Source organism: Aquarana catesbeiana, linkage group LG06, assembly GCF_042186555.1.
Source record: "Aquarana catesbeiana isolate 2022-GZ linkage group LG06, ASM4218655v1, whole genome shotgun sequence".
In the NCBI taxonomy this organism is placed as follows: domain Eukaryota; kingdom Metazoa; phylum Chordata; class Amphibia; order Anura; family Ranidae; genus Aquarana; species Aquarana catesbeiana.
This window is the reverse complement of record NC_133329.1, coordinates 262711377-262733749: the sequence shown is the minus strand read 5'-3', so window position 1 is coordinate 262733749 and position 22373 is coordinate 262711377. Positions and strand designations below refer to the sequence as shown.

General features: G+C 42.4%; 1 protein-coding gene across 1 annotated transcript in view; it reads left to right on the top strand.

Annotated features, from left to right (window-relative positions):
- Window positions 1-20430, top strand: part of TMEM237 (transmembrane protein 237) — a 100333-nt gene extending 79903 nt beyond the window's left edge. The window contains exons 8-12 of the mRNA XM_073635217.1: window positions 763-954; window positions 1788-1861; window positions 6528-6621; window positions 19117-19238; window positions 20281-20430. Coding sequence (XP_073491318.1) covers window positions 763-954; window positions 1788-1861; window positions 6528-6621; window positions 19117-19238; window positions 20281-20348 — 550 coding nt within the window. The 3' untranslated portion in view covers window positions 20349-20430. The remainder of the gene's footprint in view (window positions 1-762; window positions 955-1787; window positions 1862-6527; window positions 6622-19116; window positions 19239-20280) is intronic.
- The last annotated feature ends 1943 nt before the right edge of the window (window positions 20431-22373 follow it).

Below are 22373 nucleotides of genomic sequence, written 5' to 3'. Positions count from 1 at the left end.
AAGCCAATTGGGCCTATCATGTAAGGAATAAGGTGACCTGCTTACCCGATTTCTTGCTCCTCCTTAACTTGTGACCAGGTAGAGCCACTTCTTTTTACCACTCAACTGGTCACAGGTTCTCTTACATCACCACATACAATGCAGGAACATTGAAGGCTCATCTGCATACCAGGAGTGTCAGAGAGCAGAGGAAGGCTCTGACTGCTACGGGGTGACATATTAGGTACATATTGCTGCTTATTTGTAATCCCCTAATCCAAACAAGCCACTAACCTTGCAATGCAGGGTTAATTTTTTACAGTTGACTGAACTTCATGTAAACATTTTTCACATTAGTAATGGCATTAAGGCTGACCATGCCCATGACAATCTGACTGGTACAATCTTCTTAAATCTACCAACAGATATGTAGCACAAGGGCCTGCCTGATTGGATACAGACTGAATAGATTGTTTAGGTAGGTTCTTACAGTAAATTGTTTTGGTAAATCTAAAGAGGGCTGTACACTGATTGTACAATCAAATTGTATTATGTATAGCCAGCTTAATAGGCGTGGTGATACTGTAGAAAGTACAGATATTTTATAAAAAATATTTGTAGCATTTCTAAAATAACAAAATGGATATGTTTTGCTCTGCAATATTTCAACACAAATAATCCTTATTGGGGTGCTTCTTTTGAATGCAAGATTTTGCAATGCAAATGTCCTTTATTGAACTGAAGTAGAAATATGAATTTGAATGATTTTCTCTCTTATTGCAGGGTGATCGGACTTTTCTGCAGTGGATTCCTTGCTGGTTACACAGTATGGAATATTGTTTTCATTTATGTACTTGCTGGTAGCCAGCTAACTACTCTTCCCAAGCTTCTGGAAATCTACAAAGACTTGGCATATCCATCCCAGAGCTTGCTGTATTGTTTGTTGGCCCTCAGCGCAGTTTCTGCCTTTGACAGGTAATTTTTCAACAATTCCTTTTTTGTTGTGTGTGATATGTTTGCTATGTGCATGTGAAATGACACCCCCAGGACTGATAGAGAATTAAAGTGTTACTAAACCCACAACAGTAAAATCAGTCTGTATATGCAGTAAACATACTTGTTATACTCACTATGGAACCTAAAGGGTTAATCCCCTGCATTGTGTAATAAGGGTGTTTGATTCTGATGTCTTTGATCATCCCCTTCTCCCACAGACCCAATCTATCTGCTGATAGAACAGAGCCTTGGGGGCAAGCTGCACATGCTCAGTTTGGTGTGTATTGCTAGAGAGTTTTCTTTTCTTGGGAGAGTGCATGTGAACAGCACAGAGCCAATCAGCACTGCCCATACAGCGGGTCAGGGGTCACACAGCCTCATAGGACAATCAGGGGAGAATAAAAACTCCTCCTACAAGCTTTAACCAGTTGTCTGCTGGACACTGATAGAAGTCACAAGACTGCTCTGATTGCTCATGAGAAAAGGTATTTAGTAGTTTATATTTACTAAAATAATTACATTTCCATGTTCTGTGTACTGTGGGAGACCAGATATAGTAAATGCAGGGTCCTGGGTTTAGTAACACTCTCTAAATGAAAGTGGATTTGTTCTGACCATTTATATCCTGTGGTGTACCCAACAGGGAGCCTGGAATGTCTCTTTTTCAAGTATTGCATTACGTGTATTTGATTATGAGCTACACCAAAGCTAGTCACTTCATCTGTTGCTTAGTTGTGGAATGTGTGTGTGTGTGTGTATGTGTGTATGATAACTATGTACAGTTCTCTAAATGTATTTATATTTGTTACCAGGATTGATCTGGCCAGTATATCGAATGCATTTCGTGGTCTTATTGCATTGGATCCTTCAGCTGTGGCATCATTCTGTAAGTAGATAAGTGTGGATAATTCTATTCTACAAACATCTATAAATGCACTACTTAGCAATATTTGCTTAGTGATTTATATATATATCTTTTTTTTTTATTATTAATAATAATATTGTTCAGGACTTATCCAAGTTCCTCTGCCATCTTTTATTACAAAATGAGTCCAAAGTTTCTATAATATATCATGTAAAGTTTATAATGTTTATTACCCATATCTGCAACCATCTGCAGTCAGCCTGGACATTATAAAGCTGGCCATACGTTTATACAATTTTCTCTTTTAATCTCCTTTTAGACTTGCCTTCAACTATACAGTATAGTGCAAGGGCCTGCCTGATTGCATACAAATTGAAATTGTTTAGGTTTGACCTCCATTATATGGTTTTGTCAAATCTAAAAGGAAAATTGTACAAGAAAATAGTATAATGTATGTCCAGCCTTAATGATACAGAATATCTCCTTTCAGATAACTAGTAAACGAGGCCTCTTATCATCGGCAATGTGTATCCTGTTCCATTTTAAAGACATCCATAATAACCTTTTATAGTTCAATTTTTATTTAATTTGCAGAAAGGTTATTTGCCATGTAATCTATGCTTAGAATAGTTTTTGACATGGTGTTATTTTTTATCTGCAATGGCTATATGGTCTGTTAAAGCTGGCCTCACATCTACTGCCCCATTTACAGTGCTTCTTGATTTTCTGTTGGGTAAAAGCCTAAAGGTAAATTGTACTGCTAACTAAATTCAACTAAGTTCAGCTGCCTTCTTGGCCCTCTCCATCCCATAAACACCCCAACTGCTGACCTGAGGTCCGATAGTGAATTTCTCTACCAGCCATCACGTAGCCTTCTCCTTGGTGTATTGCAAGTGGATGTCTTCTCCATTACAGTCTAAAAACAATTGGCCATACAGTGGAGCTATATACGGGATGGGATGCAGCTTAGTTAGCACCAACTGAGTTAAAGTACTGTTTACTTAACAATTTATGCAGTGTTAAGAAGCAGCACATTTCCATGCCTACCCAGTGGATGGAATTTTTGCTAAATAGTAATAACAGTATGAGCACACAAGAAGAGGAGTTTAACATTAGCAAAGATAAACATTTTTCTTAAGATACTCCAGTTTGTTTAGATCATTCTGTCCATAAAGCACATAGTAAGACTGGGGCTTGATTTAAACTTCTGAAAAAAGAAATGTCTGTAAAACTGTCCATAGATGGATCAAAATATTGATTGGTTCAGCAGGGACTTGCCAAAGTTTGATCCATCCGTGGCTGTCCCTTTTCAACAGAAGTGGATGCTTAGATCGGCTTCTGTCAAACAGGAATATTATAAAAAAAAAAAATTGTCCCAGCGTGGAGGATTCCTCCATCCTTGTGTGGATGAAGGAAATTGTTTTTTTTTTTTTTTTTGTCATTAAGCCTGTTGGCTGGTCGAAAAAACAAGTCATCTATGGAGAGCTTTAGATTTGGATATCCAATGATTATTTTCTTGAGCCTCCTTGATTTTGCAGAAGAGGAATCCCTAATGGCGCATATCCGTGCATGTGATGTGGTGATGTAAGAAACAACCTCAGCCAGGGCTCCCACCAGGCCAAGCCCTCAATGCGTTTCGCTCCGCCCCCAGAGCTTAATCCTGGGGATGGAGAACCCATTAGCGTGGGGGAGTATAAAAAAATCATCGGTAATCATCCCTAGTTTTGCACCCACCCACTGGAGCTGCGTATGTGCTCAAGCAGGGCTAAAGTCCTATTGATATCGTACATTTCGCCAGCCACTGGGAATTAAAGGATGAATTCCTCCCCAGGGGAAGCCTAACAGCTTGTGTTCCACCAATTCTGGCATGTGTTCCAGCAGCCACATATTTTGGGTTGTTACTGTCATGTGGGGCCCAGAGCCAAAGAGGAATCATTAACAATACAGGGTAAGATTGCTGCCCTTCCTAATGGATGCTGTCGCTGATTTAGTACGTTGGTTTGTGAACACTGATATACACTTTGTATTGTATATAGATTGTTGCAGCATGTGGTGGTTTGAGGACAACTGGCAGTTATTAGTATTCATAGTGTACTATGGTGCAGTGTGTTGACGCTGTGAGGTGAACAGTATTTATGTATGGGGGCCTCTCCCCTTTATGGGAGGAACAGCCCAGAAATGGTCACATGGCACTTTTAGGTCCATTGACATTGTGATGAGACTAACCGTCGAATTATGCTCGGAGAAAGAGGGTCTGTCCTTCAAAGCAGGTCAGCGTTTACATCTGTGCTTGAGTGATGCCTACAGTAGGTCCTTGTATGGGACTTCCACATCTCAGCCTTGATGTCAGCACTTGGGTTTTACTAGATTCAAAGCTTTTAGCCATATGGCCTTTTGTGAGTATGTTTTTTGCACTTTGTTTTTTAAATAAACTATTTGAGGTAAATGCACTCTTTTGTGCCCCCTCCTCCTTTTTTTTTTTTTGTTTTTTTGTCATCCACTGAACCACGTCAATTGGAGAATGCAAATTTGATTCTGATTGATAGTTGTGTAGAATAAACAGTTTTGCTATTTCAGTTCGATCAATCAGATGCACATTACCTGTGTTAAAATGTGCCCTGGCAACTAATTTTCTTGCTGATCCCGGCAGTGATGAGATTGTCAGTGTGACATAGGAGGAAAGAGCGGGTGCAAAAAAACAGTTCTTTCCTTCTGTATTCAATTCTTATTATTGAATAGAGCTATAGTTTAAAGCCCAACTTCAGGCAGAAAAAAATATATAAATTTAATTGGCTGAATTGGACATCTGTAGTTATCTCAGGCCTCTTATGCCGTGTACACACAGTCGGACTTTTCGACCAGACTTGTCTGACGGACGCCGACGGACCAAATCCGGCGAACAATCCGATTGTGTGTGGGCTTCACCGGACCTTTAGCAGACTTTTCCAGCCGCAAATCTGAAGGACTTTAGATTTGGAACATGCTTCAAATCTTTACGTCATAACTCCGCCGGACCCAGAAATCCACTCGTCTGTATGCTAGTCCGACGGACAAAAAACGACGCTAGGGCAGCTATTGGCTACTGGCTATCAACTTCCTTATTTTAGTCCAGTGTACGTCATCACGTACAAATCCGTCGGACTTTGGTGTGATCGTGTGTAGGCCAGTCCGTTCGTTAGAAAGTCCGTTGAAAGTCCGCCAAAAGTCTGTCGGATGGGCTGTCGGACTTTTGTAGCTGAAAAGTCCGACCGTGTGTACGCGGCATTAGAGCCTAGATGTCAATGAGGACCACAATTCTAGTTTGCCTGTTTTATGCTCTGAAGACCTCAAAACAGGATCTACTAAGATGAGGCTTGTTTTATTAAAGACAATAAGATGGTTGTACATCTCTGACAGTGGTGGGAGTCTTAATAGACTCTTATTTAAGAGTTCCCACCTGTACCTGTTTTTAATGTTCATTGCTCTTACTATGCCTGGACCAATTTGATCTACCTGTAGTTATATTTTACAAATCGGTGAATCAGGAGTAGCTGACAATATTTTTAATTGAAAAGTTGCAATTTTATTTACTTTGTAGCCGTTTGGAAGCACTGCCAGGTGTCTTTATTATTATATCAAACTGAATCTTGATGATTTTATCTCCTAATTATGTCATCTGATAACACCCAAATCTATCTCTCTGCCCCTCAACTCACCCCATCAGTCTCCTTACACATCAGCCTGGATGTCAAACCACTTCCTCAAACTGAATCTATCTAAAACTAAGCTCTTAATATTTCCTCCCCCACGTGCCCATTCCCCTGACTTCTCTGTCAAGATCAATGGCACATCTATCAGTCCGTCCCCACATGCCAGGGTGCTAGGGGTAACCTTAGACTCTGAACTGTCCTTTCAGGCCCACATCCAATCCCTGTCCAAATCATGCCGCCTTAGGCTCCGCAACATTTCCAGAATACACTCCTTTTTAACTAATGACACCACCAAGCTTCTAATTCACTCCCTGGTTATCTCTCGCCTCGACTACTGCAACTCCCTCCTCAATTGATTACCTTTACATAGACTATCCCCCCTTCAGTCCATAATGAATGCCGCTACAAGACTCATCCACCTTACCAACCATTCAGTGTCCTCCACCCCTCTCTGCCAATACCTCCTCTGGCCTCCACTCACCTAATGAATAAAATTCAAAGTACTAACAATAATTTACAAAGCCATCCATAACGCCGCCCCCAGCTACACCACTAACCTAGTCCCAAAATGCCAACCAAGCCGCTCTCTTCGGTCCTCCCAAGACCTCCTGCTCTCTAGCTCCCTTGTCACCTCCTCCCATGCTCGCCTCCAGGATTTCTCCAGAGCTTCTCCCATCCTTTGGAACTCCCTACCCCAATCTGTCCGACTGTCCCCTAATCTATCCATCTTTAGGCGATCCCTGAAAACCCTTCTCTTTAAAGAAGCCTATCCTACTTCTAGCTAATACACTGTTTTACTTCCTCCATCAGCTCATCCCCCACAACTATTACCTTTTGTATTAATTGATCCTCCCTTTTTAGATTGTAAACTCTAAAGAGCAGGGCCCTCTGATTCCTCTTGTACCAAATTGTAATGTCTGCCTTTATTTTGTTAAGAGCTGCGCAAACTGTTGGCGCTATGTAAATCCTTTTATAATAATAATAATCCTCTCTTTCAGTATACGTTGTAGCTCTGTTTTTTGCTTTGAGTCAACAAATGACAAGTGATCGGATAAACTTCTACACACCTCCAACACAGAATGGCAGCTTGTGGTAAGTTCATTTTGTGCAGTCTGTTCATTTTCATAGTTTTATTTTCCAGCAAGTTATTGCTCTAATTAGATTGCAAAGCAATATATATATTTTTTAATAACTACATTTAAAACATTTTCAATTTAAACTGTATGTGTAGTCAGAACCTCCCCCTTTTATCCTTTTTTCTTTCTTTTATTTATTTATTTTTTTTGTTTTTAGTTTTGGATGGAGTAGGGCCAGATTAGAATGCTAACCCTAATCTAGCCTGTTGGATGGCTTCAGCCTCTATATTTGTCCTGGTTACCTCTGTCATCAAGGCAGAAAGTGATGGTTTATCCAAAATATAATTGTCACCAGAACAAGAGGTGGGAACAATTCTTTTATGGGGACACCTGTTCAGGTGACAGTTGCCTAAAACTACTTTCACACTGGGACGGGGGCTTTAGCTGCACTTTAACGCTGTTATAGCGGCGCTTTCAGTCGCTAGCGGGGAGCTTTTAACCCCCGCTAGCGGCCGAGGAAAGGGTTAAAAGTGCTGCTGCCGAAGCGTTTTGCGGGCACTTCGGCAGCGCTGCCCATTGATTTTAATGGTGGGGGCGGTTTAGGAGTGGTGTATACAGCGCTCCCGCACCGCCCCAAAGATGCTGCTTGCAGGACTTTTTTCCGGTCCTGCAAGTGCATAGCCCCAGTGCGAAAGCACTTGGGCTTTCACACTGGGGAGGCATGAGAGGTGCTTTACAGGTGCGATTTTTAGCGCTAAAATGCCTGAAAAGCACCCCAGTGTGAAAGTGGCTTAAAGCCTGGTACAAACTATCAATTAGTACAGTGATCTCCCCACTCAGCTATTGTGTTCTGACAGGGGGACAGCCCCCCGCCAGAACACACTGGTCAGCGTTCTCAGCCATTGGCTGCCAGCGCTGATTGGATGCCGATCGGGTGACTTTTTTTGGTCATGCCCCTTTGCCAGAAGCCGGACATTCAGTCGGCCTTTTGTTGGACGGGCTGCTGTAAACATTGCCTGAAAGTCGGCCGGTTTCTTTTGAACAGGCTATTACCCGATATTTGGCCCGTTTGTATGGGGCTTAAGAGAATAATTCTCTTCACTTTATAGAGATTTTCTCTAACTTCAAGTCAAGTAAAATCTTCCAAACTGGACACATCGCAAAATATAAACTGATAGGGGTTTTAATCCTCTATTCAAAGCAAAAAAAACTTTTGCTTATACATGTATTTGACATTATATTAAATAAAAATAGGACCTTTGCTGAAGATTCCTCATTGCAGAAACAATGTAACCCCATTTAAAACCATGTTAAAGAAGATAATCTAAAACAGTTATAGACAGGCAGATCTCTCCCTACAAAATGTTTCCAACAGTAAATCTTTTCTTGCATTTCTGAACATATGCTATTTATCCAGAACTTAGATGAGTTGCATCATTTGCATTTATATTGGACAGTGTATTGTTACCCCTTGGAACAACAGCAAAAGTATACATGCCGCTGTACCTAGTCAATACCAACAAGGTTTTCCCTATCCACGGTGCTCAGGTTTAAAGTACCTTGTGTACTTTAAATGGTTAGTTCACCTCTACAGCTAAAATGTAAAGGTGAACTAACCCCATACACCCTCCCCACCTCTCTGGTACTTACCTCCGGTGATCCTGAGCTGTCAGGGCTCTGCAGCCAGTACAGGTATTTGAAATCCCCACTGTTCTCTGTGCAGCACTTCTACGATGGACCAGATTGATTCAGTGTGATGGTGCTGACCAAACTGCTCCTTCCTGGAAGCACTGCATATAGACGGAGGGGAAGAGTAGGGATTTCAAATCCCTAGAACGCTGGACTGGCTGCAGGAGCCCTGGTAGCTCAGGATCGCTTGGATGTAAGTAAACGGCGACCAGCGGGTCAGGGAGGGTTAAGGTGTTAGTTCACCTTCTACGATTTTTCTGTAAAGCTGAGCCCATTAAGCATAATCCATCCAATCCTAATAAGAGGACCACGGCTGCTTTAAAGTTACAAAAGCTTATCTTTCACCGCCCTTTTACCTGCATGAGGCCAAATCTCACTCTGGTTGGTTGATCAAGATATTACTATCCCTCCATCATCAGCTGAGGTATGACAAAACCTCCCTGCTTTGCCTGAGTATGCAAAAACATACTAGGCTCATTACATAAACTGTCCCAATCACAATTATCATGTGTGTTAATGTGCATTGTGTTAAGGTAGCTGGCTTATTTGAATGGGCTACCTAATGTACCAAAAGAAGTGCGTGTACCATTTCTGGCAGTGCACACAAATATGTTGCGCTGTGCTGTAATGCATCTTCATGGGCAAGATTCGTTAGAGTTTGAATCAGAATCAATGACAGCACGTTCCACAAATGCATGCAGCATGCCTTATCACAGCACAGTATTGTGAATGGGCCCTCAGATTGCTGCTTTTGTTGTTTTTTGGATGAATGACTTCTCATTTTTTAATAAAGTAATCCCCAAGTTTTAGAAGGTACATCGTCCATCCCAACCTACCTTGTAAATTGTGGTTTGTTTTCTGTTTCCTGTTACTTCAGTCTTATTCAGCTACTAAAAAAAATAATATAGCTTGGTGCACAAGAAATTGAGCTTAATCTGAACAGTCAGCATCAAAGTAATTTATATCTGTAATACATACAGTATATTAATACTGCAATGTTTGTAGTGTAAAGGAAATGGTATATTTGGGGAGTACACTTAAATGGAAAAGGCACAATTACACACAAGATAATGTTTGGGTTTTTATAGTGGTACTTGGTTAGCACTCTTGTCTGGCAGTACTAAGACAGTTTGTATGTGCTCACTTTTGGTGGGAGGTTACTTGGCTTCCACTCATGTTGGCCTTCCTGTTTGTGTGTGTTCATAACTGTGTTAGGTTCGATTCACATCTATGCATGTTGCTTTTGAGCGTGTCTACAGTGCTTTTTGCGGTGCTTGCCACATTTTTGGACACGTGTTTTTACAGCGATTTATCGTTTTTTTGTTTTTACACTAAGGAGGGGGCCGGGAAGCCATACACCGCGGTCTTAACAACCGATAAGTCATCATCCCCGCTGACAACTGAATGTAAAAAAAAAAAAAAATTTGCCGGATAAAAAAAATCGTGAAAAATAAAAAAAGGTCCATACCCGACCCTTATCCGAGCATGCAGCCCGGCAGGTCAGGAAAAGGGTGAAACGAGCGAGTGCCTCCTCCCCCCTCCTGAACCTTACCAGACTGCAGTCCCTCAAAATGCGGGGACCCCAAAGCACCTTGCCCCAATTTTGATGGGGACGAGGGCCTCTTCCCAACAAACCTTGCCCAGTGGTTGTCGGGGTTTGCGGGCGGGGGCTTATTGGAATCTGGAAGCCCCCTTTAATAAGGGAGCTCCCAGATCCTGCGCCCGCCCCCCCCCCCCATGTAAATGAGTATCGGGTACATTGTACTCCTACCCATTCACCAAAAAAGTAGTGTAGTGTGACAAAACACAATAGACAGTTTTTGACAAGTCCTTTATTAAAAATGTCTTCTTCCTCCTCCAGGCTTCTCCTGCTACTTCTTCCTCCGGTCTTCTTCTTTCTCCTGTCTTCTTTGTCCAGTGTTGTTCTTCCTCCGCGCTGCTCCCGCCGATAACCCTGCTCCAATGCTGCGTCCCGCTGATTTGTCCGCACCAATGTCAAGCATTTCTTAGATAACGTTGGGGGCTTGGCCATCAGAATTACATCATTCGGAGGCCCCATCATGCCCGGGGGGGTGACGTCATGGATGGCGTCATCTGATGGTCACGCCCCATTGTTTTCTAAGAAATGCTTGACATCCGCGCGGACAGATTAGCGGAACGCAGCATTGGAGGAGGGTCGGCGGAGGGAGCTGTGGCGGAGGAAGCAGCGGGAGAAGAGGGGAGGAAGAAGCGGGAGAAGCCCAGAGGAGGAAGAAGACATTTTTTAAAATGTACCCAATACTCATTCACATGGGGGGGGGCAGGATCTGGGGCCCCCTTGTGTTTGTTTTTTCTAATACATTTTGGCATGGGGGTGGTCCCCTCCGAACCCATACTAGACCCAAGGGTCTGGTATGGACCTGGGGGGGACCCCACGCTGTGTGTGTGGTTTTGACAGCTGATGACTCATCGGTTGTTAAAGATGCAGTGGCCAGCTTCCCAACCCCCTCCTTAGCAACCAGCTATATACAGTGTAAAAAAAAAAAAATCGTGGTAAAAACGTAGTACTTGTGTTTTTGGATGCGGGTCCATTGAAGTCTATTACATGCAAAATACTGCATTTTGCGGGGGAAAAAAAAGTCCCCGACCCTTTCCAAAAACAGAGGCACAAAAATGCATTCACGTGAACGTGTTCCATAGGGAACTCATGTTAAAAAGTTTCCCCTGCATTTATGCAAAATGCATCAAAAAACACATTAGTGTTAATGGAGCCTTAAGCCGTGTACACACGACCGGACTTTGACAGCAAAGGTCAGACAGAACCAATCCGCCGGACAATTCGATCATGTGTGGGCTTCGTCGGACCTTTGCTGTCGAAAAATCAGACGGACTTTAGAAATAGAACATGTTTCAAATCTTTCCGACGGACTCGAGTCAGGTTGAAAAATCTGTTCGTCTGTATGCTAGTCCAACGGACGAACAACGACGCAAGGGCAGCTATTGGCTACTGGCTATGAACTTCCTTATTCTAGTCCGGTCGTACGTCATCACGTTCGAATCAGTCAGACTTTGGTGTGATCATGTGTAGGCAAGTCCGTTGCGTCGGAACTCTGTCAAAAGTCTGTCAAAAAGTCTTTCGGAGTTCAGTCCGTCGAAAGTCCGCTCGTGTACACGGCTTAAGGGATATTGGACTGCAAGCATCTTTGGGCAGGATCTGATATGAATAGTTCATTCTAAAGACATAGAAACTGTCAGCACTTTACAAGTTAGTTATAAAAAGATATCAACCTGATTAATTCTCATATATTCCAATGCAAACTGACTTCTCTTTGCAGAGATACATATTCAAATTTAAAAATGGTTTTTATGGGGCACCCATTTCCTTTATATTAAACCTAAACTCCAGCCTTCCCTTTTTGGTCTTGCACAGTTGACATTCCTTACTCTAATTTCACTGCACACTGTAAACTACTCAATGTAAATTAGAAGCTGTAGCAAGTCAGACTCTTTTTCTGGCTGGAGGATGCCCATTGCGCTCTATTCTGACTGTCCCTGGCCTGTCCCTTTCATTTATTGGCTCTTATCTTAATATCACTCACTAGCCCAGACTGATGCCTACTCATTAAAGAGGAGCAAACACTACTGTAGCTGCTGACTTTTTTGTTGGATTAAATTTAAAAAAAAATTAAAAAAAAAGGTTTTTTATTATCCAAGATTGGTATACAAACATTGTCAGCTTTATCACGTTTACAACGTGTGCATGTGGATTCAGATTGCAAGTTCATCAACTGGAGTCTATGGGGAGTATAGTATATCCGCAACAGTATATATAACTGGGTAAGTCTTTGTGACACGTTCAGTGAGCGGGTACCTACCGCCTGAAACATCTTCTCCCATTGCTCCCCATCCAGATGACCAACATCCCTCTCCCATTTTTCCCACACTCTCAGGGGATGCTGTTTCAAATAAGATTGTAATAGTATGATGTAGCAATGTAAAATAAAACCCTTAGATGAGTCAGCATCCTTTAATGAGACTAAACACTGGGGTCGGGGATAGATGCCACTCCGAAGACTTACTCTGTGCTGTAAATGCATGCTGAAGTTGTAGGTAATGGAAATGCATTGAGGATGGCAGATTGTACGCAATCACGCAAGGCATTGAAGGTCTGAAGCACCCCATTATGAAATATTTGCTTAAGGTGTGTAACCCCATATGTTTTCCACTTGACTCCAGATTGCAGTTTAGTTAGTTCAGTATAGGTGACATTTAGCCAAATAGGACTATAATCAGTATAGCCATCTGCCTTCTGGAGTTACTTGGATTTGTTTCATACCTTTTGAACGAGACTATAGGTCGGGTACTTTTTATGCAGCTTTGCAAAGGCCTGAGCCTCCAAAGCCATTGGAAAAGGTCCTCTGCAAACAGTATGGAGCATTACTGTCTGTGAAGAACTATATGTCCTGCTCACTGAGTCCCCGTTAGCCCTGAAAGTGCCAATAAGATGTTGCAGCTGTGCTGCCAGGTAATACAGCAATGGGTTGGGCAAAGCCAACCCACCGTCATCTTTGGGCCTATGTAGATGTTCTAGTTTGATTCTGGGAGGTTAATCTTTCTAGATTAGGCTACGGAAAATGGTATTTACTATTCTAAAAATCTTTAAGGGAACAACCATTGGGGCGTTAAAAAGAAGATAAAGAAGTTGTGGCATGAGTATCATTTTGATCAAATTTACCTTCCCTGCCACCGATAAGCAGAGGACATTCCACATTTTGACCTTATCCCTAAACCGTTGGAGGAGATGGGAGATATTTAAACGACTACAATCCCACAGGCTGGAAGTAACCTGAATTCCCAAGTATTTAAACGAGGTAGTATTAGGTATAGGGCATGAAAAGGATGGTGTGGCATTACCATCTAATAGAAATAGGGCAGATTTTGACCAAATTATTTGCAGTCCGGAGAATCCACCGAATTTGATGATTGTCATAGCCCCCTGCAAAGGAATATCAGTATCGCCCAACATAAGCAGGGTATCATCGGCGTATAACATCACCTTTTCTTGCAGAGAGCCACAATGGAAGCCCATAATATGTGAATTAGCCTTGATCTCAATTGCCAATGGGTCAATAGCCAATGCAAAAAGGAGAGGGCACAACGGGCATCCCTGCCTAGTCCCTCTCCTCTGTGCAAAAGCATGCGAAAAAGTGCCAAAAGCCCGAATAGCAGCCTGTGGTTGACTATAAAGAAGGCGTACCCAAGATATGTAGTTAGGACCAAATCCAAACTTCTCTAACACTGCCCATAGATAATTCCAGTCAATGCTATCAAATGCCTTTGTGGCATCTAGTGATGAAAAAGATCTGCTACCCATATTGTCAGCTGAAGATATATTTAGATAACGGCTGTCGTAGGTAATGGCCGTGGATTTATTTGGCATGAAGCCTGCCTAGTCAGCATGCACAATAGGTGTAATAACTCCATTCAGGTGAATTGCTAACACCTTTGCCAGGATCTCTTGATGTCACTCTGCAGTAGCCAAATTGGTCGATATAAACCTGGGTCGACTGGGTCCTTAACTGGTTTGAGTAATAGAATTACATTTGCTTTTGGCATTTGGGGGGGGGGGACTCCCCTCTCCAGGGACATATTGAAAACTTTCCGCAAAAGTGGTAGCAAGACTTCAGAATATTTATATATGTCTATGGGGATCCCATCCTCCCCTGGTCCCTTGCAGTTGGGAAAAGAACCAACTGCCTCATGAAGTTCTTCTATGGTAAGTGGAGCCTCCAACCCCCTCCTCTGGCTCGCTGACAGTTCTGGGAAAGATATATTTTGAAGATACAGGTCAAGATCTTCCTGGACATAGGAGGTGCCAGGACAGTAAAGAGATTTGTAGAAACTAGCTAATTCCTGCACAATCAACTCGGGCGAGCGTACTAGGGGACCAGCCCGGGACCTGATAGCTCCTATGGCAAGTGGATCTTTGGTGAGAGTTTGAAATCCTCACCAAAAGGTGACTGGTTTTCTCACCCGCCTCAAAAAATGCCTGTTTAGAGAAAAATCTCTTCTTCTCTGCCGAAGAGAGCAAATGCTCATAGGCAGATTTGACAGCCTGCCACGCCTCCTTAGCAGAGTTGGAGCGATCTGCAATGTATTGTTGTTCCAGCACCTGAACCCTAGACTCCACCTCAGCCTTTAGTGTTGAGGAAGCATGTTTAACTTTAGTCATTTCTGTTATCAATAGGCCCCTCAAGTAAGCCTTAAAGGCCTCCCATTATTGTAAGCCTGAGACATTAGGACCCTGGAACGTGAAAAACTTGCGCATGCTCCCCACCATTCCATCATGAGAATGAAATGGCTTCAACTAGAATGCGTTAAATTTCCATGGGGCTTTAGGTATTGTAACCGGTAGGGACCTGGTGAGGTGTGCCACTAAGCTACGGTGTCTATATACCAAATCAGAGACAAAATGCAGCATGCTCGAGTTGCCCACCCCCAGGTCAATTCTAGACAGACTACCATGTGTTTTAGAAAAACATGTAAATTGTTTGACAGCAGGGTTACGATGTTGCCAGATATCCACCCAGCCCACCTCTTGCAACAGCATCTCCAAGGGAGTACCCTTGTGAGGGCAGAGGACCTAGGGACTAGATGTCTATCTAGGGCTGGATTCAAGAAACAGTTAAAATCCCCAATTGCAAGCAATGGTACATCCAGCCTGCCATCCAAATAGGCAGCCGTAAAGGGCGGAGGTATGTAGACACAAGCCAATATACATGTCAATGAACCAAATTGACAATGAATGAAAACAAAACGACCTTCCATGTCTATTTTACTGTCATACTCCTGGTAGTCGAGAGCACTATAGATCAAAACACTAACCCCCCTCGAGTAGGAGGTACAGTGGATATAAAAAGTCATTTTATAATCACAGAAACCTGTTAAAATGTCAGGTTTCTGTGATGTAAAAAAATGAGACAAAGATAAATCACTTCAGAACTTTTTCCGCCTTTTTTTTTAATGTGACCTATAAACTGTACCACTTAATTTAAAAACACACAGAAATCAATTAGGGAGAGGAAGTAAGATAAAAAATAAAATAATGTGGTTGCATAAGTATATACACCCTCTTATAACTAGGGTTGTAGCTGTGTTCAGAATTAAGCAATCACATTCAAACTGATGTTAAATAAGAGTCAGTACACACCTGCCATCATTTAGAGTGCCTCTGATTAACCCCAAATAAAGTTCAGCTGTTCTAGTAGGTCTTTCCTGTCTTTTTCTTAGTCGCATCCTACAGCAAAAGCCATGGTCCGCAAAGAGCTTCCAAAGCATCAGAGGAATCTCCTTGTTAAAAGGTATCAGTCAGGAGAAGGGTACAAAAGAATTTCCAAGGCATTAGATATACCATGGAACACAGTGAAGACAGTCGTCATCATCAAGTGGAGAAAATATAGCACAACAGTGACATTACAAAGAACTAGATGTTCCTCCAAAATTGATGAAAAGACGAGAAGAAAACTGGCCAGGGAGGCTGCCAAGAGGCCTACAGTAACATTAAAAGGAGCTGAAGGAATATCTGGCAAGTACTGGTTGTGTGGTACATGTGACAACAATCTCCCGTATTCTTCATATGTCTGGGGTATGGGGTAGAGTGGCAAGACGGAAGCCCTTTCTTACGAAGAAAAACATCCAAGCCCGGCTAAGTTTTGCAAAAACACATCTGAAGTCTCCCAAAAGCATGTGGGAAAATATGTTATGGTCTGATGAAACCAAGGTTGAACTTTTTGGCTATAATTCCAAAAGATATGTCTTGCACAAAAACACCATACCGACAGTGAAGCATGGTGGTGGCAGAATCATACTTTGGGGCTGTTTGTGTTCAACTGGAATAGGGGCCTTAGTAAAGGTAGAGGAAATTATGAACAGTTCCAAATACCAGTCAATATTGGCACAAAACCTTCAGGCTTCTGCTAGAAAGCTGAACATGAAGGGGAACTTCACCTTGTAGCATTAGAACGACCCAAAACATACATCCAAATCAACAAAGGCATGGCTTCACCAGAAGAAGATTAAAGTTTTGGAATGGCCCAGCCAGAGCCCAGACCTGAATCTGATTGAAAATCTGTGGGTTGATCTGAAGAGGGCTGGGCACAGGAGATGCCCTCGCAATCTGACAGATTTTGAGTGTTTTTGCAAAGAAGAGTGGGCAGATATTGGCAAGTCAAGATCTGCCATGCAGATAGACTCATACCCAAAAAGACAGAGTGCTGTAATAGAATCAAAAGGTGCTTTAACAAAGTATTAATGTAAGGGTATGCACACTTATGCAATCATATTATTTTAGTTTTATTTCCCTCCACCTAAAAGATTTGTTTGTTGTTCAACTGAGTTGTACAGTTTATAGGTCACATTAATGGATGGAAAAAATTCTTAAATGATTTCATCTTTGTCTCATTTTTTTACATCACAGAAACCTGACATTTTAACAGGGGTGTGTAGACTTTTTATATGCACTGTATGTGTAGAGTGGTAGACTCTCCCCACCCAGGAGTAACATAAACAGCCCACTGTCTCCGCTGTCGAATGAGTTTCCTGAAAGCAAAATACCCCGGGGGTAAATTTTGTTAAGGCACCTAAAGATCATAGTACGCTTAAGAGGAAGAATGAATTCCCCTGACATTCCAGGACACTATAGGGATCCTTGCCTTGGAGAAAGGCAAGTCAGTAAAAGAAGCAATGTGAATGAGGAGGCCTGGGCTAATGAGTCCCCAAGCCTCCAAGTACTTAGGGCTACTGTCCTGCCCATCACCCTGCAAGCAATGGAAGGCAAAAAGCACCACACATGTAGGCAAAACAAGGTTTTTGTACTGTTGAACCGGATCTCTTATTCTGGAACTGTAACAGAAGTTACTCCAGCTGATGAAAGAAATTTGAACCAAAACTGCATACCAAACAAACCATTGTTTGTCGTAAACTGCCAACAGGGCAAAAATAGTCATTATAGCGATAATTATTTGCCCAAATATAGTAAGCAGTAAAGATACGTTTTTAAACTTGGGTCCGGATAGCATAACCAGGAGTCAGATGTCAGTCGTCCTCCACCTTGTGCAGTTGTTGCTTTAGGGCCTGCTCATTTCGATCGAGCCATGCTGAAGCTTCCTTGGCTGACTCAAAGAATTGAGCTTGACCCCTCACAGTAATTTGGAGTTTCGCAGGATACAGCATAGCATAGGTACACAATACGTACGTTATTTTAAGTTATTTCATCTGAGACGATTTTCCATATCCTCCGCTCTATCGTTTGCTTCTCTTGCCATCTGATATGCAGCTTTGGTATCCTGGGCTATTGGAGGTAACTGATCCTCCATGTCACTGACACTACTCTCCACAGCCATGATTCTCTCCCGGGTCTTTTGTAAATCCTGCCTCAGCAGCGACACATCCTCCCCCAGGCCCCCAAACTGTTCTTTCAAAGTGTTCACAGACACTGTGCAGTTGTTCACCACCCTAAGGATGTCCTCTAAGGTGGGCTGAGCCATGTCAGTTGTTTCTGAACTGTGCTGTGCCAGGACCATGGGATCTGCCTCTTCGTCCGCATAGTGAGCAGCTAAGATGGCCGCCTGCGTCTGCACCCCCGACTGCTGATGGACCGTCCCCTCTGAGCGGAATGGCTATTCTGTTCCTGGAAGCCCTGACATCTTCTGGGCGTAGTACAGCATTTCCCTTGGAGCTCCCTTACCCTGGGTCTTTGGAGGCTTGAGCATTTTGGGTCTCAGGTCCTTCATCTTGTCGGTGCCACGAGGAGTCCCCTTCAGTGTGAACGCGGCGGCTCCATCTTGGCAGTTAGGATCCACGGCTTCAGTCTGTCCTTTACGGGTCATTCCTCTAGTGCAGAGAGCCTGCGGGGGTTCCACAGGGGTCCCAGGTTCAGTGCCCAGCTGTATAAATCGATGTGGATTCGGTAAGTAGGCTGGGGGGGATCAATCACGCATCAACAGCGGGAGCTGTGTCCTCTCACATGCCGGTCCTGGCCACGCCCCCCAGCTGCTGACTTTTAATATACGGACACTTACCTGTCCAGAGATCCAGCGTTGACCTCACCCGAGCCAATTCTTCAATCGACTTAGTGTCCAGGCACTGGCATCTTTAAATAAGGGAAACCAGCAGTGAAGCCTTGCGGTTTCACAGACCGTTTCTCATTGCGCATGTGTGAGCCACCCTGCGATTGTGAATGGTCCCGCTGTCTTCTGGGACCTGTGATGTGTTCCAGAAGGGGGGGCAACTTCCTCTCAGAATGCTGCAGCGATCTGACCAGCAGTACCTGTCAAAACCAGGTACCCCCCCCCCAAAAAAAATTGACAATTAAACAGGAGGATGCATAGAAGCGGAACTGCCCCCTTTGTGTGAATTTCCACTTTAGGGCATTTTGATATTTGCGTACCCCATGCCAAGAGCCAACCAGCTGCTTGCAGCAGTGCTGAGAACTCTAGAAAGTACTGAGACAGGGTGCTGTGGTGTTTTCAAGAATATACTGCACCCTTTCAGCACCTCCCAGCAGCCATAATCAGCCTGCATTGCAAAGAGAAGCATAGAGACACAGTAATGATGTCACTGGGTCTAAATTAAAGTATGTATTAAACAGGAATTGTTTATTAGCCCATGTTTTTTCTTTTTTTTCTTTTTAACCTTTATCCCCTGTAAGCAATGAATTTCAGTTTTGTGGCATTTCATGAAGTCCTTTTGGCTGACACTGAATTCCCAGAAGGTGAATTATATTTTTTTTGTACATGACATATTGTTCTTTTACCATAGCATTTGATTTCTGTTTTGATCTCAGGCAAGAGGCTACAGAAGTACAGATCCTTCGGCCATGGATTGTGATCAATCTGGTCGTAACGCTGCTAGTTGGACTTGCCTGGTTGTTTCTGTCCTGCCGCCCAGACCTGGATCACAGTGAAGGTAAAGTGTTTTAGCCCTTCCAGGACAGTGAATTCTAATTTTATTGGAAATGATCAGGTTTTTAGAAAATTTGCATTTTACAGCAGAACTCCAGTAAGGAGCCTGCAGTTAAATTTCTGAATAATTTAAATCCAGGGCTGTTCGACTGGTGACCTGCGGGTCCCAACTACAGCTTATGCAGAGTGGCAGCGGCTTGCTGCATGCTGGAGTGTTCTCTTTGCTCCAGCATGTAGCTTTCAAAGTGATGTAGGCACTACCTGCCAAGCGTAGAGATCTGCTACCAGACAGGTATAACGTAGTTCCAGCAACACGGCAGCATGTGTTCAGGTGAGTTAACATATTCGGCACCAATAAAGGGGGGGGGGGGGGGGGGTGATTAAAATTATTACCACTGATAGTGAATGGGAGATTTGTTATCTTTTTGACATTATTACTGACACCTGGGGGTTTAATATTGCTGCTACTGTCACTAAAACCAATAAAAGAGGAAGGGGTTATTGCTGCCACTGACAGCTGTACTGAGGATTAGTATTGTTACCACTGTCATCTATCCTGAGGGTTATTATTGCTGCTATAAACTCTAATGAAGGGGGATTATTTTACCTCCTGAGATTTGTGATGTACATATCCCAGGAGGCACAGCGATCAAAGCGCATGTCATTCACCTAGGTGAGTTACGTGTACAAGAGGTGGGACCAAACCCTTTTCAGTAATAAAAAAAAAAGAAGAAAAAGAATGCAATATTGATGTAGCAGAGAGGAGGAAATTTTTATTTGAGGGTGAAGATCCACTTTAACGCAACAACACATTATCGTACCACATTGTAACAGATATCTGCCTTTAAATTTCAGGCATCTCCAGTTCTTTCCGTAGCTTTTCTGCAGTGAGATACAGAAGATGCAAGGCTAAGGCTTATCTAGCACATGCAACCCTAAAACCTTCAAACATTCAAACATAAATAAAAACCAAGGGCAATAAATACTTTCCCATGTGTAATAACATGGTCTGTATAATATTTTCTTTTCTCTTTTTTTTTCCTTAGAATCTATTTTTGTACCAGAAGAGGAAGATTACCCTGACATTGAAAAAGGAATAAAAATTCAAGCATGAACAATTTTTCTACACTACACAGATGCCTTTCATATTTTATATATGCCTTTGTACACCTATTTTATAATTTTTTTTTTTTTTTTTTTTTTTATACACTTGGAAAAAAATAATTTATTTTTTAAAATTTTGCATTGAAATGGTAATATGAAATCCATGTTTTTCACGAATGACTTAATATGCAATAAAGTATTTATATAATTTTTGTGATATCATTGCAGTAGTTAGATGAGTTATTGCTTGCATCTAAGTATATCAAAAGCCCCAACTTTTTTTTAGCTTTGTATGAAGCGTGGAAGGGTTAGAACCACTGGAAGGTTTTTACTGGTGTCTATGGCCTCACTCTCACTTCGTATACTGTTTACAGCTGTCATTTGGATATCCAGCACAGTTCTAAAAATTGTCACCGAAACCAGAGGTGGGGGAAAATCTTCAAAAGGGGCATTCTCTCACTTTTGTGAGATATCTCCCCTCACTTCCTGTTGTGTCTCCAGGACAGGAAGCTAAAGAAATCTAAATTTCTGACTTGAGATATACTATTGTGAATTAATAAACCTTCTCCAGGGAATGGAATAATGCTCCCTTGTGTTAGGGCTGCCCCCACACTGCAAGGGTGTAATTCCCGTTTAGGTCTAGGGGCTGCAAAAAGTACTTTTACTTATGTGATCCTTCACTCCCCTGGCAGCCGTCACTCTCCTCTTCACCCTATGTACAGCAGTGAACTGTCCCACGGCATCCTCTTGTTAAATGCAGGGCTATAGGCTCTGCATTGTACTTTGTGACTTCAGAGGGCCGCCAAAAGGTAGGGGAGAAGAGGCCGCAGGGGACTGGTCTTGTAGCCTAGAGGGAGCAGATGATTAAGTAGTAAAATTGCTTTTTGGCTGCCCCACTGCAAGGGAGCATTTTTCTTCTCCATAGAGTATAGTTATAAAGTGCAGACCCCTTGTGGTGTCTGCAAGTATCCTGTCCCTGTGAAGCACCTAGGAGCCTAGGCCCAGGTTGGAAAAACTTCAAGATGAAGTCAAGACCTCACCCCAGGTCATTAAAATGTTATATGGCAGAGCCTCAGCTACCCAATTCATGTTGCAGTGGAATATTGTATATATAATGCTGCACAGTATACTTTAATGTTTCACTTGCAAGAAGCAAACAAAAATTATGTAAGATTGCTTATGCATGTGTAAAATTGAGAGAAAACTTGTATACCATGGTCTGAACCAAATTCTTTTACCAACAGTAAACTAAAAAAATCCTAGATGTTTATTTCTATTTGTGACCTGATCAGATGTGGAAATACGGGGCAATTTAGGATACAGCGTCAATTGGCTTAAGTATAAATCACACAAATAGGAAACACATGGGGAACACAAATACACTGAATTTCAAAAGTGCCAAATTCCCTAAACTACGAACCTTGCTAGAAGATATAAATTGAGATAAAATCTTAGAAACAAACACAGAGGAGAGATGGGTTTGCTTTAAGAGCATACTAAATAAGGGCATTAGCCAGTGCATCCCATTGGGAAATAAGTTTAAAAGAGCGAACAAAAGTCCTGGATGGCTTAACTCCAATGTAAAAATGCATATAAAAGCAAAGGAGAAGGCCTTCAAAAAATACAAGGCTGAGGGATCATCATCAGCATTCAGACTTTACAAAGAATGCAACAAGATATGTAAGGGTGTAATTAGGGCAGTTAAGATAGAACACGAAAGACACATAGCGGAGGAGAGCAAAAAAAATTCCAAGAAATTCTTTAAGTATATAAACAGTAAAAAAGGGAGGACAGACCATATTGGCGCTTAAAGAATGAGGAAGGACATCTTGTTACAAAGGATGGGGAGATGGCGAAGGTATTGAATTTATTCTCGTTAGTCCTCATGAGGGAATCGGGGGGCTTCAGTAACCAAAACTGCAGTGTTTGTCCTCATGACACATCACAGGAAGCACCCTCATGGCTAACGGAGGACAGAATTAGAAATAGACTTGGGAAACTTAATATTAATAAATCAGCGAGACCAGGTGGCTTG